Raw genomic sequence first — 18038 nt, forward strand, 5'->3', positions numbered from 1 at the left:
TTAAATACATGTTTTAACATTGTTTTCTGTCAGTTTCATTAGAATGGAGATAACAATATTGTATTTTAAGCTCCGACGGCATCAATTGGGGATTTGATGGTCGCAAATACCCGTTTACTGTCTCCGCTAACGCGTCGCCAGTAAACTTAATTTGCGACCATCAAATCCCCAATTGATGCCGTCGGAGCTTAAAATACAATACAGTTATCTCCTAATTGTATTGTCAAAAACAACCCATATTTATGTAGCAGAACCATTCTACTATCCAATAAATAACTAAAAGTTTACATTTTAACAATTTTGTAAAACTGCCATATTTTGGGGCCAAAAAGTGGTCTTAACGGACCTACTCCTTTCTGGATAAAAAACGATTGTAGACGACTTTCCCTCGTATCTTTTTATAGAAATTAATTCCTATCATGGAATGGAATCAAATACCAGCTTCTTACCTAAAATTAATTGGTTTTAAAACTAGTTTTTCTCAAAATATAAAGTGTCGCTCATTTTGTCAGATTTTGTGTCTCAAGGGGTAGATGCTTTTGATAAAAAAAAAGGAATAGATTTGCATATAAATAGGTCTTTATATGATACATTTTATTTCAAACACATCAACTATATTATGATAACACATTAAAAACTGAAGGTACTTCAGTTTGCCTGTTTTTTAGTCTTATAGACATGTGCTTTTGATTTCATAAATAGTAAACCATTACTCAAAATATTTTGTTTTAATATATAAAAAAAGATGTGGTATGATTGCCAATGAAACAACTCTCTACAGTCACAAAATTACACAGAAATTAACAACTATAGGTCACCATACTGCCTTCAACAATGAGTAGAGCCCATACCGCATAGTCAGCTATAAAAGGCCTTGAAAAGACAAATTTTAAACAATTCAGACGAAAAAACTAACGGCCTAATTTATGTACAAAACATTTAGGAAAACAATTATGTAACACATAAACAAACGACAACCACTGATTTACAGGCTCCTAACTTAGGACAGGCACATACATACAGAATGTGGTGGGGTTAAACATGTTAGACATAAGCGTCACTGATGAGTCTTATGTAGACGGAACGCGCGTCTGACGTACTAAATTATAATCCTCGTACCTTTGATAACTATCGACACCACTGGGTCGATGCCACTGCTGGTGGACGTTTCGTCCCCGAGGGTATCACCAGCCCGGTAGTCAACACTTCGGTGTTGACATGAATATCAATAATGTGGTCATTTTTATAAATTTTCTGTTTACAAAACTTTTGAATTTTTCGAAAAACGAAGGATTTCTTATCCCAGGCATAGATTACCTTAGCCATATTAGGCACAACTTTTTGGAATTTTGGATCCTCAATGCTCTTCAACTTTGTACTTGTTTGGCTTTGTAAATATTTTGACATGAGCGTCACTGATGAGTCTTATGTAGACGAAACGCGCGTCTGGCGTACTAAATTATAATCCTGATACCTTTGATAACTTTTTAGCGGGATCCCGACCGTCCCCTAACCTGAGACAGTGGAATAACAGAATTACATAAAAACGAATAATAAAAAATCAGTTGAAAAAGTCTTAACCCATCAGATGAATAAAAACGCAAATGATTTCATTTCCTTTTTCAGTCACTTTCATGTTCAGAAAAAAGTTACGGCTGTGGCCCAATGCGCCGAAACATGGAGAAAAATCATAAAACCGACCTCCATATAAGATTTGGCCTCAGCCAACAGCAGTCAAACTCCATCATTGGCATCAGAGTTCTTAGTTTATACATATTTTTTTTATAATGGATTGGGAAAAACGTTATTGTAACTTATATTAATCCCTTTCCACTTTGCGGGTGCGAGTGCTGCCTTGTAGCGGCATTAGCCTGCTCTTTTTCGAAATCTACAAGGATATTTATAACGTGCAAGTGATATGGCTCTCTCTTAACACGAGTCAGTCGTTTATCGTCCCCTTCTAACGGACTATCATCGTTTACTCAAGAACATACACGCAAAAGGTGTCAAGAGAGAGCCAAACATTTAGTCCTTCAATTTTCTATCCGAAGCCGGGATCAAACCAGGAACCTTTGCGTTAGTAGTCCGATGCACTAGCCACTACACCACGGTCCTGCAAAGTTCTTCGGCAGGTTCCTCTCAAAGCACTCGTGCACGCCGCAAAAAGCACTCACTCCAAAAAAAAACTCGATGACTCTCTTCAAAAAACACTCACCGGCATTTTTATCATCAAATGACAATACAGCTTCAAGGAGACCTGAGGACGATGACCCTTCTAATCAAAACGATTTCAAAACAGCGATTCAAAATCTTAAAAAAACTTTATCTGCCTGCTGATGTTCTATCTTTTTCCAAATGGTAAAAGAAAACAAATTTCCTTTAGACAATATTACCTCTTCTTTTCCTGGAGACAGTCAGGTTTATGTTAAAAAAAAACGACACAGGAAATGTGGTATACGGAAACAACAAAGAGGTTTTACGATCTTTTAGAAAACTAGCTTCAGACCTTTCACGGTAATTATTTATATTTTATTGGTGGACCAAAAAGTATTGGACACATTACAGAAAACTGGTGTGAGCGCGGAATGGCCGATCCAAAGACGCAGGATTAATATAAGTTGCAACAACTTGGTGTCCGATCCATTATAAATAAATATGTTTAAACTAAGAACTATGATGCCAATGATTGAGATTGACAGTTGGTGGCTTCGGCCAAATCTGATATGGAGGTCTGCTCCAAGATTTTCTCCATGTTTCGGTGCATTTATCCGCATCCGTGACTTTTTTGTCTGACTATGAAAGTGACTGAAAAAGAAAACAAATAATTTGCCAGCTTTAAAACAAGATATTGTGAGTCATTTTTTTTACTATTTATGAAATAAAAAACCCATGTCTTATAAGACTAAATAAAACAGGCAAAATGAATTATCTTCAGTTCTATCATAATAAAGTAGATGAAGAACGGTTTATAGCAAATCAATTCTTTTTTTTTATCAAAAGCCTCTACCCCTTGAGACGCCACAAAATCTGACGCCTCGATAGGAATGCAAATCTTTATAAATTATGAAGGGGGTAATCTAAAGTAGTTTTCTATCCAGAAATTTGCATATGAAGTCTGAAAATTTGCAACACTGGAAACTAGGGAGAGGTGTTTGAGAAAACAGAGCACTGAAAACGACTGCTTCTGCTTGCAGGAAATAGATTATTTTTCACTTCCATTCCGTGCAATACATTATAGGATACTAAAAATTCTAAAAAAAAAAAGAAATCTTTATACTTGAACTTACTTTGATAGTTTCCTTCGCTTCAAAATTGCCACCCCGTGTCAAACATAGCCGACTACCCCGCATGTGGTGTTCTAGACGGTGTTATTGTTTAGCTTTTTTGTTTTTCTTTTGTTGACTTTGGACGTTATTTTGCATGGCGGTCTCTTTGTAATTCAACTTGTAAACATAAATTAATCTAAGTACAGAAGTATTTACTACATGAACACAATAGTCTTCAAGAACGTTGGTTAAAGTAAAAAAAAAATACTTTAAAAACATAGTTCAACACACGTTCCTGAAATTCTATATGTAACCAGCTGACAAATTCCCCAAGAGTAGAATCTGTTAAATTACCAGTTACTAGCTACTGAGAACGCCTCAACGAAGACTAGTACATAAAATATTACTATTGTATATATTTACATGTGTTGTAAGAAATAAGGTGTACTTGTATTGGCGTTTTGTAATACATTAAGCCAATGAAAGCAAGTGAAAAAGCTATCAAATATCACTTCATTTATTTTCAAACAACCAATCTAAGTATTAAGTATGTCCTTGTATGTGGATATCCTTATGAACATCACCCAATAAGTTTGCAGCGATACATCTGTAAACTCCGTCATCATAAGGTAAAAAGTGCGATATTGTAAGAAGGTGTGTTGTTGGATCTAAATGCACATTAGCGCCCAATCTTCTACCCTGGAAAACATTAACTTATTCTAATAATCAATAAATGAGAGGCGCAAGTTTCAAAGGGGCATTCAAATTCATAAGTGGAAAAATTAGCTGATGACGTCATGCATAAAAAGCAAACGATATACATTCAATTAATAGTACACTTCGTTGTTTTTTGTACAATAAAATAAAGAATGAACAACAACCCGACCAAAAAGTAAAATACAGACGAAGGCCACCAAGTGGTCTTCAACACATCGAGAAAATCCAGTAACCGAGGCGGAATTCAGCTGGCACTTAAAATGTGTAAAAAGTTCGGTGAAAATGGACGTCATAATTTCCTAAACATATAAATGAACTAAGATAACAAGAACAAACAAAACTAACGAAGACAAGAGTCTCCTGATTTTGCCCATGCGTAAAATTGATGATTTTTCCAATGCACTAGATGCCACGACTATTTATCAAAGATCATCACCAAAATGATTAAAGCTACACATTCAATGTAATGTAGCACAATGTAATAGTACTAAATGACATAGAGCTTAATTGCTTTGATACATGAACATGATTCACATTTGATCAGCAATGAATTATTTATCATAGATGGGACAACATTTAAAAGCAAGATATCATTTGACATTTGTTTCTTGTAAACAAGTTTGAATTTAAAATAACGTCCAAACCTATGATTGCTTTGGATAAAATACCTCAATTTAGGATGGATTTTGAGGAGTGGATATAGAATTAACGAATCATATAAACCCGTAGGTAAACATAATTCAAGCCCATACGAAAAACAAAATAACCAAGTCTTAATTGAATTCAACGTTGAAACCAATAATTGCGTTGGGTAAAAACCACAATTGTTATACATCTAATAATTGTGCATGCAAAACAAATTTCTTTGCAGCACAAACAAGTATATTTTAACAAAATCAATTTGACTAGCAGGTCGAACAACGGATGATACTTACCCTGCTGACTGCCTTTGGTTTTTGCAAAGAAAATGGATCACCAGATGGAACAAAATAGATCTTAATGATTAATTAAATACCAAACAGAAAACAATACAATTGCGGAAAAAAATATATACCTCATGTATTTGTATATATACGACGCAAAATTCATTAGTTAAGGTGAGTTTTAAAGGGCTATGATTATTCTCCATATTTCGCGCTCTTTTCCCTTAAAATATGAATGAAAATACTAAAAATCACATCATTGTATTTAAATCAACAGTTTTAAGGACGTGATCAGCCAGTTAAAACATTTTGTGTATGCTTTTCAGAACATTACATAAACAAATCAATCTACAATATTTTATCATACTTAAATTCAACCAAGCATTATTTGAAAATGCCAATTTTATGCTTTTACAAATCTGCTGTCAAACAAAATTCAATTAAATATTGAAAAAGAAATTATGACACGCGATACACAAGTATTTATATGTATATGTAATTGAGATAAAAGACAATAATTGTTAACCTTAACTAAGAAACCTATTGTTGGCTTAGGATTTCCTGTGGCAATGCATTGGATCGTAACGGTATCGCCATATTTGATATTAGTTGGTCGTATAATAGTTTGTGTAATAATTGGGGCCGTCACTGAAAAAAGAAATAAATAAACATATGAAATATCATGAAAATGTCAACACAAGTAACAAGAAAAATGTTCTTTTTTTTCTATTAAGATGCATATTTATTAACTCCTCGTCTTTCTTGGTCTGATTTTCGATAATGATACATGTCCCAAATATTCGTATCTATATTATTTCTATAATGTGACGTCATTAAAATGGCGAATATGATGTGTGACGAATGAGATTAGGAAGTCTATATGAATAAGGATAAGTAACAATTAAAGATAAATATTGCCTAGACATTGTCAATAAATTATCAAAGAATTTGTAGCAAAAATATACTTTTCCCGACTGGTTGTTTTTTTTCTTCCATTGTTTTCATAACCAACGAATTCTCAATTCGTCAAAAGTCAAAATTTGATGATGAAATCACATTTTTAGCTTCCCTTAAGGATTGCCAAAGGTGAAATAAAAAAAAATCTAGATTTTAAATAAGGTTTGTGTCATGATTATGCATTTTATAGTAAGACTGAAAATCCAGAGTCGCCACGCCAAAAGGATTCTACTATATCGTATACTATCAAAAATGTCATTACATGAAATATCATTGCTATATTTTGTAGTGTAAATTTGCTTTGTATGAAATTGTTATTCGAAACACAATACATCGGATTGCCTGAGACGCATATAGTACAATTTTCAAAGTTTTAATTTTGTTACGCTCTCACTTATCTGACCATTTTGATTCCATTGTTAACAGAATGAGTCTTTTGTGGACAAACCGTGCGTCTAGCGGGACCCTGGTATCTGTATCTCTGATAAAAGAGGAGCGAAAGATATCAGAGGGACACTCAAACTCAGACAAATAATTGTACACAAGACACAACATAGAAAACTAAAGACTAAGCAACAAGACCCCACTAAAAACTGGGGGTGATTTCAGGTAACTTCCTACGGTTGAAATCAATGCGCCACTGATGAGTCTTGTGTAGCAAGACGCCGGGCGTACCAAATTGAACAGCCTGGTACCTTTGATGAACCATTTCAAAGACAACTTACGAGGAATAGGCGTTGTTGGTGCCATAGTTGTAGTAGTTGTAGTAGTTGTGGTTGTTGGAGAAGCTATTGTTAATTTGATGGTACTTGCTAGGAATAGGCGTTGTTGGCGCCATAGTTGTAGTAGTTGTAGAAGTTGTGGTTGGAGGAGGAGCTATTGTTGATTTGATGATACTTACGAGGAATAGGCGTTGTTGGCGCCATAGTTATGGTAGTTGTTGTAGTTGTGGCTGGAAGAGGAGCTATTGTTGATTTGATGGTACTTACGAGGAATAGGCGCTGTAGGCGCCATAGTTGTAGTAGTTGTTGTAGTTGTGGCTGGAAGAGGAGATAGTCTTGATTTGATGGTACTAACGAAGAATAAGCCTTGTAGACGCCATAGTTGTAGTAGTTGTTTTTGGAAGAAGATCTATTGTTGATTTGATGGTACTTACGAGGAATAGGCGTTGTTGGCGCCATAGTTATGGTAGTTGTTGTGGTTGTGGTTTGAAGAGGAGCTATTGTTGATTTGATGCTACTTACGAGGAATAGGCGTTGTTGGCGCCATAGTTATACAAAATGTAGTAGTTGAAGAAGGAGCTATTGTTGATGTAATGGTACCTATGAGGAAAAGGCGTTGTTGGCGACATAGTTATGATAGTTGTTGTAGTTGTGGCTGGAGGAGGAGGAGCCATTGTTGATTTGATGGTGCTTACCAGGAAAAGGTGTAGTTGGAGCCATAGTTGTAGTAGTTGTAGAAGTTATGGTTGGAGGAGGAGCTATTGTTGATTCGATGGTACTTACGAGGAATAGGCGTTTTTGAAGCCATAGTTGTAGTAGTTGTGGTTGGAGGAGGAGCTATTGTTGAATTTGATGGAATTACGAGGAACAGGTGTTCTTGGCTCCATAGTTGTAATAGTTGTAGTAGTTGGGTTGTAGGAGGAGCTATTGTTGATATGATGGTACTTACGAGGAATAGGCGTTGATGGCGCCATAGTTGTAGTAGTAGTAGATGTGGATGGGGGAGAAGCTACTGTTGATTTGATGGTACAGTTACGGTTACATAATTCCGTGTCACAACAAAATGAACAGATTCCCTGGGGATGAATGTGTGCAATTGTTGAACATTGCTGAAAAATTATTTATTTTAAGTGTGATATAAATTTTCCCATATTGCCTGATTAGTATCAATATAGTTTTTCTTGATGAAATCAGAGTACTGCATACTTAACAAAGTGACGTCTTGATTTTATTGTATGCGTAAAGAATGTTGAGTATTCAAAAATATTTGTGTTCTTCAACAGTGATCATGAATACGTGCGCCAAAAAGCGCTGCTTTGTTGATTACACGTGGCAAGTATTACATAATCCAGGAAAAAATTATACTAACAACTAGGAATCTGTTTATGTTGAAATGTATTTATTTTGAATGATAACTATTTCAGTTGAGTTTAACAATGTATCATTAAAGTTGAACTATGACTTTGAGATTTTTAAATGAAATAGGAACATGCCATCCTTATTTTGGCCGTTATATTGTGTCACTAATATTATGATACATAACTATCATATCAGTTCCCTGTCACAATATTCCTTGAAATCTTTCTACTGTGGACACATTTACTGCGTTGATGTTAAGTTCACAGGTTTTCTGAATTCTGGATACAAGCCTACAGAAAACTTGTCATTTGTTGGACATTTAATTTAGGGGTTCATCTGTACCCCTGGAATTCGCGCAAATGGCATTCAACGAACAATAATGAATATACAGTAGATGCAACATACCGATTTCTGTGAACAACCATGCATCCAACGAGGTTCACCAAGGAGATTTCGTGTTTGTTTTATAGAGCATGCCTGTAATATGAAATATGCAAATTTAGATTGATAATTTCAGGCTAAAGGTAAGGAGTTTGATTATATGATCCATGTTCACAAACTGTTAAAATAAACACCAGTACATTTATTTTATGTCATCGTGTGCTCTTTTTTTATTGGAGTTTTCCCTAACTTTTGCAGATTCATGTTGTATTTGTCTTTTTTCTAAATTTTTAAACAAAAAGAAATCTAACAGGTGAATAGTTTGGTATCTGACTGTTTAGCAGGGGAAAAGGAGGGGTTTCTTTGGGTTCATATTTGTACATGTACAACGAAAAGAACCTTCAAGTTGATAGTTTAACCAACAAAATATAACATAATATTTTCCTGTTTAAATACATTAACATAGCTACTGGAAATCTAGTCATAAGACCTCATTTAATCTAAAAGAGTTATCTCCCTTAAATGGCTTATTTGAAAAATCAATTTTTGGTATTTGTTGAAAAATTTTCGACAATGCAATGAATAACCAAGTTTTCTTTATAAAAAAACCACAGTAAAACCAATACATTGAAAATCTGTCTCCAAATTTGCAGATTTTGGACAAAGAACTAGACCGATTATTTACTATTGTAGAATTCAAGATGATGATAAACCCATGAACTACCTTATGAACATTTGCCTTGTTTAGAAACTGCAAATCTAGACCTCGTTTAATCTTTTTTGTTTATTTGCTACTATATATATATTTTTTCCTTTGTAGGAATCAATAAATAAACAAACTTACCGAATCGCTATCACATAATGTTAACTGATTACAAGTGTTCGAACTTTTAGTTAAAGGACCGTCATAGCATAAAGTTGATCCAAACGGCTTGGTAAAATCTAAAACATGTTTAAAAATGTATTAACTGTCTAAATGAAAAACTATTTCATGTGAACTGTGGAGGAGAATTGTCTCATTGGCAATCAAAACTCGTCTCCTTATTCCATATAGACCTACATGTGACATAAATCATTTTATAGAATTAAATCGAAAAAAAAACTCATTATACAAGGTTCGTAATGTTATAAGCCATCACATGGTTCGTCAACATATCTTTTCAAAACGCTGACATAATGCTGTTAACTTCTACGTTATTTGGTGTGTGGTGAAGAATTGTCTAATTGGCAATTATACAACATCTTCTGTAAGTTTTATAGACCTACCATAAATTGTTTTATAGCCTTAGATCGAAAATAAAAGATTAACTTCTTTTTTGGTTCTTGCTTTACGTTCAGTAGCAACTTTTCATAATTATTGAAGTCAAGAATTAAATAAAGAACAAAAAAGTAAAATAACAAATATTTCGATCTACACGGGAAATTCAGAACGGAAAGTGTCAAAATGTCAAAATGAACCTCAAACACATGTGTTGAATGGAAAAGAGTCATATTCAGGACTTATAACACAGCCATTTCCTTATGTAGAAAATGGTAAATAAAACCTAGTTTTATATCTAGTCAAACCTCTGACTTGTATGACAGTCGCATATAGGTCTTGAATTGAGTCACTGGAAATATAAGTTGTGTTAGATAGAAACCATAAGTTCCCCTTGAAAGAGATCACATCCGGACAGCCCTTATAATTGTTACACGGATTCATAGCTTGCACTGAAACTGAAACTTTTCTACACAAGACATCCAACGTGATATCCTATTCCACTTGGTAGTAGCTACACGTTTCTTCATCACGAGCAGCCAGAATGACACGTCTTTTGAGCATAGGTGTTAATGACGGAATTATACTTTCTATGAAAAAAATATTTGCTTTTACCAAGTCACCCATTTGAGTTTAAATCATTCATATACTTAACAATAACATGAATAATGAAGAATAATATGAATTAAGCTCTACCTAGTCCTCTAAGTATTTACCTACAAGAACATGTTGTACATGGATATGCATTTTTCTTCATTACTGAATTTCTATACTTGTTTTCTTTATTCGATAATAATTAAATGTTTTAGAAGCCTACTTGCAGAACCACAGTGACCTTCTAAATTACAGATATCCTTGTCACTACAGCATTCATGACATATGGTGGTATCTATGCTTTTTCTAGCACTCTGTTTTCCGACAACAGGTAAACGTGTGCCTGATGAGGTGCAACTCTTAAATGATAAATGGGAAAACACAAATTACTCACAATAATATTTAACAGTAAAAAATACGTTAAATCTGGTTATAAACAATAAAATGTTGGTTTTTTTATTATTTTTTCTTCAATTATCATGTTTTCATTCTGTAAACAACACTCATGACATTGCAAAATTAAAAATGGTGTCATTCTGTAAAATTTAAGGTTCTAAATGTATTCGAGGTTCAGCTGCCGATTTTATAATGGGGACAATACGGTTTTATATCTAAATGAGTAGAAGGATATACAGGATGTAGGATAAATAAAGGCAATAGTAGTATATCTTTTGTAAATAGAAATAAATTGATCGAGCGAATACAAATCCTGGTGACAAACCACAACCGAAAGAAACACAACAATTATAACAGGAAAACATAGATAGCAATCTATCGTCAAGCAAAGTCAATAGAGTTAAAAAATTTATAATCTACCAGTCAACAAAAGAAACGATAGAAGGCAAAGTATTTTACTTTTATAATGAAATTGGATTCACTTTACCGAAGTTAATACTAGTTCAATTGGTCTAGTTTTTTCAAAGCGTTATTTTCTAAACATTGATTTACGGAAAAAAGGTTAATATTTTTTTTTATTTTTTAATTTAAAAAATCGATTTTTCATCAAAATATTAAAAAATCAATATTAGAACTTAATATATTTTATATAGATTAGACCGTTGGTTTTTCTCGTTTGAATGGTTTTACACTAGTAGTTTTGGGGTCCTTTATAGCTTGTTGTTCGGTGTGAGCCAAGGCTCCGTGTTGAAGTCAGTACATTGACCTATAATGGTTTACTTTTATAAATTGTGATTTGGATGGAGAGTTGTCTCATTGTCACTCACACCACATCTTCCTATAACTATTAAAACTTTTAAACGAAACCGTTACGTGGTTTATTTACAATTAGAAATGCCTTTGCAGATATTTGAATACTTCAATCTCATCTTCGAAATTAAATGCCCACTTTTTCATCATTTTCGGCAAAATTAATGTAACTCCTGAAATCAATATAAATCTCTATTTTCTAACTTTTCAATGTTGTCAGATTATCTAATGCATTTGCTTTGTAAATGATTGTTTATTGGATAATTTTACAGTTAGTCCTTTTTATAACATTTTATGATAAGTTTGAGTCCAAAGTTGTGGATCATTTTTTTTTTGTTGACTAGTATACTTTAAGTGCTACACGTATTCTTTACTATATCATACTTGTTTGTATTTTGATTTTACCAGCCGATTGATACTGATGTCTCCCGTGAAACTAGTGACAACGTTTATGGATTTCGAGCTTGACAAAAGTTGCTTTTTTATGCTCCGTATTGAAGACCGTACTTTGACCTATATTAGTTTACTTGTTCAAATTGTGTCTTGGATGTAAAGTTGTCTCATTGGCACTCATACCACATCTTCTTATATCTACATACATTGACCTATTAAATGTGTTCTCTGTGTTGTTGTATTTCCATCTTAATGAATTACACACCATGTTAAAAATCTTGATAAACCATTCACGACATAAGATAAATCATACTATTATAAAACACGGTTACCTACTATATAGTGAGTCATCATTTCATTATGATATGCAACAGAATAGAAATTGACACCAAAAGGAACAATAGCAAATATAAGGAAAAGAAAAAAATATCCAAAGTTAAATCGACGAAAGGCAAAATAGCAGTCGACATTAAAAAACCACATGAAAAGAACGTTTCAAGAAACACACACGTATAAAAACACATATAATTTAGGTACGCTGGAAGGGTAAGCAGTTCAAAGTCCAAAAAAAATGTTGAAATCGTAATCTTTTAAACAATTCACATATTTTTTTTAATTGTGTTATAATATGCAGCATTTCTAATTGAATGCTTATGACATATAAAAATTTGAATGTTTAATTAAATAAAATCTTTTATCTTTCTATATTTCTTTTTGGAATATTTGGTAACCATTGCCATCTCTTAGATAACATTATTTATCGCCGTGCTATTATATTCTCATACACGTGAGAGGTTTAGCTAGCTATAACACCATGGTTCTATCCACTATTTTCGACACAAGAAAACTCCTGTACGAAGTCAGGAATATGACACCTGAAATCTATCTTATAAACATACATTAAAGCTACAATTGTTTAACAGCTACTTACATTCAGTGGTTTGCAACCAACATTGTATAAATGCCAAGTTTTTTGTCCGTTACTGGTTTCATATTTCTCTATAAAACACACCTGAAACGTTTATTCATTGTAAATGTAAAACTATGGAACATTATATTTTATTTCTTTATCTTGATTGTCAAAAATTAACATACATACTCATAAATGTTGGCAAAACTTATAGCTCAGTCAGAAATGGCAATATTATGATACATGTTCATTTTAATACTTCAATCCTGTAAAATACGCTTTATAAAGGTTGTATTGATAATTGCAAACTATTGGGGGCATTTTTAAAATAATTTAAGTATCACATTGTATAATATTGGGTGCAATTTTTTTGATATTCTAAATATCACGAATGTGTTATCTTTTGGGAATAAAAACTTTCAAAAGTTATATTATTCAACTGCATGCACATTGTGATAGGTAACACTCATTTACGACTTCTTCACATCGCAAAAAACAAAACTTAATAATAATTATAACTTAAAAAGTGATATAATAGTATTTTTGTGTTCAAAACTATGTCAGTCCTAAAACAAAATGGAATATATAATTAACTTTTGATAGGTACTGATTTTCATTGCTTGTGAAATACAAAAGCGGGTAAGCTAACATATTTGAATAACCATTACTATAAAATACTACCTCGTTTGAATTACACTTTGTAACAGTTGTACAGTCGTATGGCTGTGGTATACGTCTACAGTCAAGACAAATTATTGCAACTGAAATTAAGAGAGGTATTAGACTGTCACTATTACAGTCAATATTTGCTGAATAAAATAAAAATATTATCATCAGAGACAACAAATTATACTGAAATTAAACTCGAAATTATGATCGTGGCTGACTTGCAACGATTTCATTTGATCATTCGTAATGGACTTATCTTACATATTCATTAACGGCAATCATTTCTATGAATTTTAAGTTTGCATTAAATTTTTTATTGTGGCATAACAAAACTCTGGAAACTCATGCAATTTACAAATTCGATGAATCGTAAGTCGCTTATTTTTACATGAATTTGGTCAAATATGAGGCAACTGTAAGAAAAACATAAAACGTTTGATGGACATCTCATATCCTATTTACACTTTTTAATTTAACCTGTACCATAAAATAAAGCATAAAATATGTTTGATGTTTACGTACGTCGTATGACTTTGTTCTACGATTGCTTTTAAAATTATAACTGTGGCATTATAATGCATGTTTAAGGAGGCTCGCGGGTGAACAAATTTCAGCCAAAAAATCAAAATTAGTTTTTTTTTTCATTGCAAATTTCATTATTACACTATTAGTTATTACTTAATGATACAAAAAAACAAAAACTAATAAATCGAGTCGGTTTGGCCCCAGAAGACTTTTAAAATGTTTATATCATTGAAAAAGCTCCAAATTATCTCCCTTCGGTGCAAAAATGTCATTTTTTCATTGAAATTGAAATATATTTTTATGTCATCGGTGACCTATATTTTTTATTATTGTTTTCAAATAAGCTGTACATAAACTAAATAATTGTAAAACTTTAGGGATTTCTGTAATTCATTTTTTTTATATCGATATTACCTCTATTTCTCCTATTAGCTCAACAGAAAAAAAGGACATTAACAAAAATGTATCCTTCTTTCGGAGGAAGATTGTGAGCTTAAATGAACAGTGACTCCATTTTGCTATTTTTTCCCTTTATAAAATATAACGAATTCCTATATTAAAAAAATGATGTACACCCGCGAGCCCCCTTAATAGCACGAAATTCCATAATACGAAGATGCAATCTAGGTAAAGAAAGGAAATATTCATATGTAATTCAAAGAAGAAAAGCTGAGTTTCGTTGACAGAATAAACTTACACCAATTACTACAATACAATTATACTCACTGGACGATCTCACTACAAAGCTGATAATTATCAACAAACATATACCTATAGAGATATAAAAATTAGAATTACAGTAAATACTACCATGATTTAAGGATGAAGCAACAATTCTGTACGATAACAAAAATATGTTTCTAACAAAATGGCAAACAGATACGCATATCAATTCTTCATGTTTTGTTAAAACGATATTCCAAGGAATGGCGCAATTGTCATGGTTATCTAGCCAAGTGGGGGATGCTGTTGGTGAAGATAAATTACTAGACTTAGTTAAATGTTGATTACTAATGATGAAAGATTATGTAACAAGGAACATTAAAATCAAAACAGGAACCGATAATATACCTGACTGTATAATTTTTTTTAGAATAATCTCATCATAGATACCAGGACTAAATTTAGTATATACGCCAGACGAGCGTTTCGTCTACAAAAGACTCATCAGTGACGCTCGAATCCGAAAAAGTAAAAAGGCTAAGTAGAGTACGAAGTTGATGAGCAATGAGGACCAAAAGTTCTAAAAGATTTGCCAAATACAGCTAAGGTAATCTATGCCTGAGGTAGAAAAACCTTAGTATTTCAAAAAATTAAAAAATTGGTAAACAGTAAATTTATAAATATAACCATATCAATGACAATTCATGTCATACACAAAGTGCTGACTACTGGGCTTGTGATACCCTCGGGGAAATAAATCTCCACCAGCAGTGACATCGACCCAGTGGTTGTAAACAAACTAATCATAGATACCAGGACTATATTTAGTATATACGCCAGACGCGCGTTTCGTCTACAAACTCATCAGTGACGCTCGAATCCAAAAAAGTTAGAAAGACCAAATAGAGTACGAAGTTGAAGAACATTGAGGACCAAAAGTTTTGCCAAATACAGCAAGGTAATCTATGCCTGAACCTTGTCATAATCAAGCATTTGAATTATCACTCTGATTCACACAAATTATTCTCTGAATCTGACATTATCAAAATGCTTTATTCCTTGATTGATACCATATGTGTTGCGTTCAGATGATGTGTATTCCAACAGACTGTCGGCATTCCAATTAGAACAAATTGTGCCCCTTGTCTTGTCGACTTGTTCTGTTTATAATTATGAGTCTGACTTCATACAGGAACTTCTTTGGAAGAAAGATTAGTAGTTAGCAATATCTTTTAACTTTACTTTCCGCTATAAAATCTCACTAAATAATTCAAGATTGGGGGACTATGTTCAAGGCATCTATCCAATCGAACTAGAGATAGAGGATAGAACTGATGAGTTAAGTCGGGCTCATATCTTGATTTAAATCTCGAAATTGACAATGAAGGTCGGTTGAAAACAAAACTTTACGACAAAAGAGATGATTCCAGCTTTCCAATTGTGAACTTTCCATTTCTAAGAAGCAACATTCCAGCAGGACCTGCATACGGTGTATATAGCTCACAATTGATACGACATTCCCGTACTTGTATTCCCTATTACGATTTTTCTTGATAGAGGGTTGCTGCTCACAAGGTAGCTATAAAACTAAGAGTTCCAAATGATGAAGCTGAAATCATCCCTTCGGAAATTTCACGGTCGGCATCACGAATTGGTTGACCGATGGAAGAACCGTTTCAAAGATGATATCAGATATGTTCCTCACTTCATAACTACAATCCTTTCATGAATGAGATCTACAGGATGAAACTATTTACCGGATTTGTTATAACATGAACAACACGAGCACCTGGGTTTAACCCTAGATTTTGGTGGTGTTCGTGTTGCTTTTTCCTTAGTTTTCTATGTTGTGTCATTTAAACTATTGTTTGTTTGTCAGTTTATTTTCGATTTATGAGTTTGACTGTCCCTCTGGTATCTTTCATCCCTCTTTTACCCGTCAGAGACTATAAGAAATGATGTCGTATAACGGGGTTTTAAGATAGAGTTATGAACTTCTGAGAATCTAAGGCATTATACTAAGCAACGCATTTATATGCACCTATGCCTTTGTATCATATATAAAATGAAAAATAATGTTTTGACAAAATATATTGACCATCAAAATTACTGAGGAAACAAAATCTCTATCAGGTTTTATTTTGATACAGTTTTGATTTTGTATGAATGTTTTGCAACTGCATTATCAAATTGTGATATTCATTTATCACGAAACACTTATTTAGAACAAAATCTCTGCCAGGTTATATTTTGATACAATTTGGATTTTGTATGAATGTTTTGCCACTGCATTATCAAGTTTTGGTATTCATTTATCACGAAACAGCTGTTATTATGTCATACAAAGTTGCTAAAATGAAGATAAAAAGGAATGTCATCAAATAGTTTTAAGTATTCAATTCGCCTTTTCAGCATCTAAAGGACTATTGGTAATTTCATGTTTCGTCTTAATATTGCATTTAAAAAATCTTTTGTCGAAACATACAGAAAATTGAGTAAAATTAGTGTACAAATAATGTAAATTAAACAATGTACAATATTCTTTATAGGAAAATTACAAATAAACAGCAAAACATGATGGATGTTCACTCAGAGAAGGGAAAATCCTTAAAACATAATTAAAGACCCAAAATTATCCACGATACCTAAGAAAAATGCCGTACGAATTAAGGAAAATGACAGTTGTAGTCAATTTATTTCATGTGTTTGTGTTTTGATTTTGACACATGGTTACTAAGTACGAACTTTATGTTTTGAAAGCTACTCTGAGTTCAGTATGTTTGTTATTTTACTTTCTTTAGAACAATACTGATCTAAGGACAGAATTTATACAACATAGTTCTTTTTAATAAAATAGAGATTTGAAATTTGAAAAAAATGACAACAGACAACACACTGTTACAGAGCAGATTTTAGCCGAAATTCACCAATAGAACTTGCAAAACGGGAAAATCCTGTACCTAGAGGTGAACCACAGCTGGTCCCTTAATAGAAATGTGTACTAGTTCAGTGAAATTAAACGTCATACTTAACTGTTAATCATATAAATGAACTTAAATTGAAAAAGACTAATAACGGCCAGAGGCTCCTGACTTTGGAAAGGCGAAACGATGCGGCGGGGTTAAACATGTTTTGTGAGATCTTTAAAAGCATTCTAAATATAAAACAACATGTCTTCTGATTGTGTTTATAAATAATGACAACAGTTGTATACCGCTGTTCGAAAGTCTTAAATCGATTGAGAGAAAAAATTATCCTGGGTTACAAACTAAAACTGAGGTGAACACACCAAATACAAGAGGGAAACGACGAATCACCAGAAACACTGAAGTGCAACAAAAAAACCAAAACGACAATGCAACACAGTTTTCATTTAGACAAACATTTGTGATTATCTTTTTACATTGAAGATAGTTGCACGCTGTAAACTTAAAAGCTCTTTATGGAACGTTCATACTTACGTGTCATTATTTGTATCAGTTTATGATTTTCTTA

At 32.9% G+C, this 18038-nt stretch overlaps 1 protein-coding gene across 1 annotated transcript; it reads right to left on the minus strand.

Moving 5' to 3' along the window:
• Positions 1-3767: 3767 nt before the first annotated feature.
• Positions 3768-13444, minus strand: LOC143052402 (leucine-rich repeats and immunoglobulin-like domains protein 1). Its single transcript, XM_076225434.1, has 8 exons — positions 13368-13444; positions 12708-12788; positions 10401-10536; positions 9170-9267; positions 8350-8421; positions 7535-7694; positions 5433-5554; positions 3768-3965 (listed from the first exon to the last, which is right to left on the minus strand). The coding sequence occupies exons 5-8, from the start codon at positions 8371-8373 to the stop codon at positions 3810-3812; spliced, it is 462 nt and encodes a 153-aa protein (XP_076081549.1). The 5' UTR covers positions 8374-8421; positions 9170-9267; positions 10401-10536; positions 12708-12788; positions 13368-13444; the 3' UTR covers positions 3768-3809.
• Positions 13445-18038: the final 4594 nt, after the last annotated feature.

Source organism: Mytilus galloprovincialis, chromosome 11 (genome assembly GCF_965363235.1).
Source record: "Mytilus galloprovincialis chromosome 11, xbMytGall1.hap1.1, whole genome shotgun sequence".
NCBI lineage: Eukaryota > Metazoa > Mollusca > Bivalvia > Mytilida > Mytilidae > Mytilus > Mytilus galloprovincialis.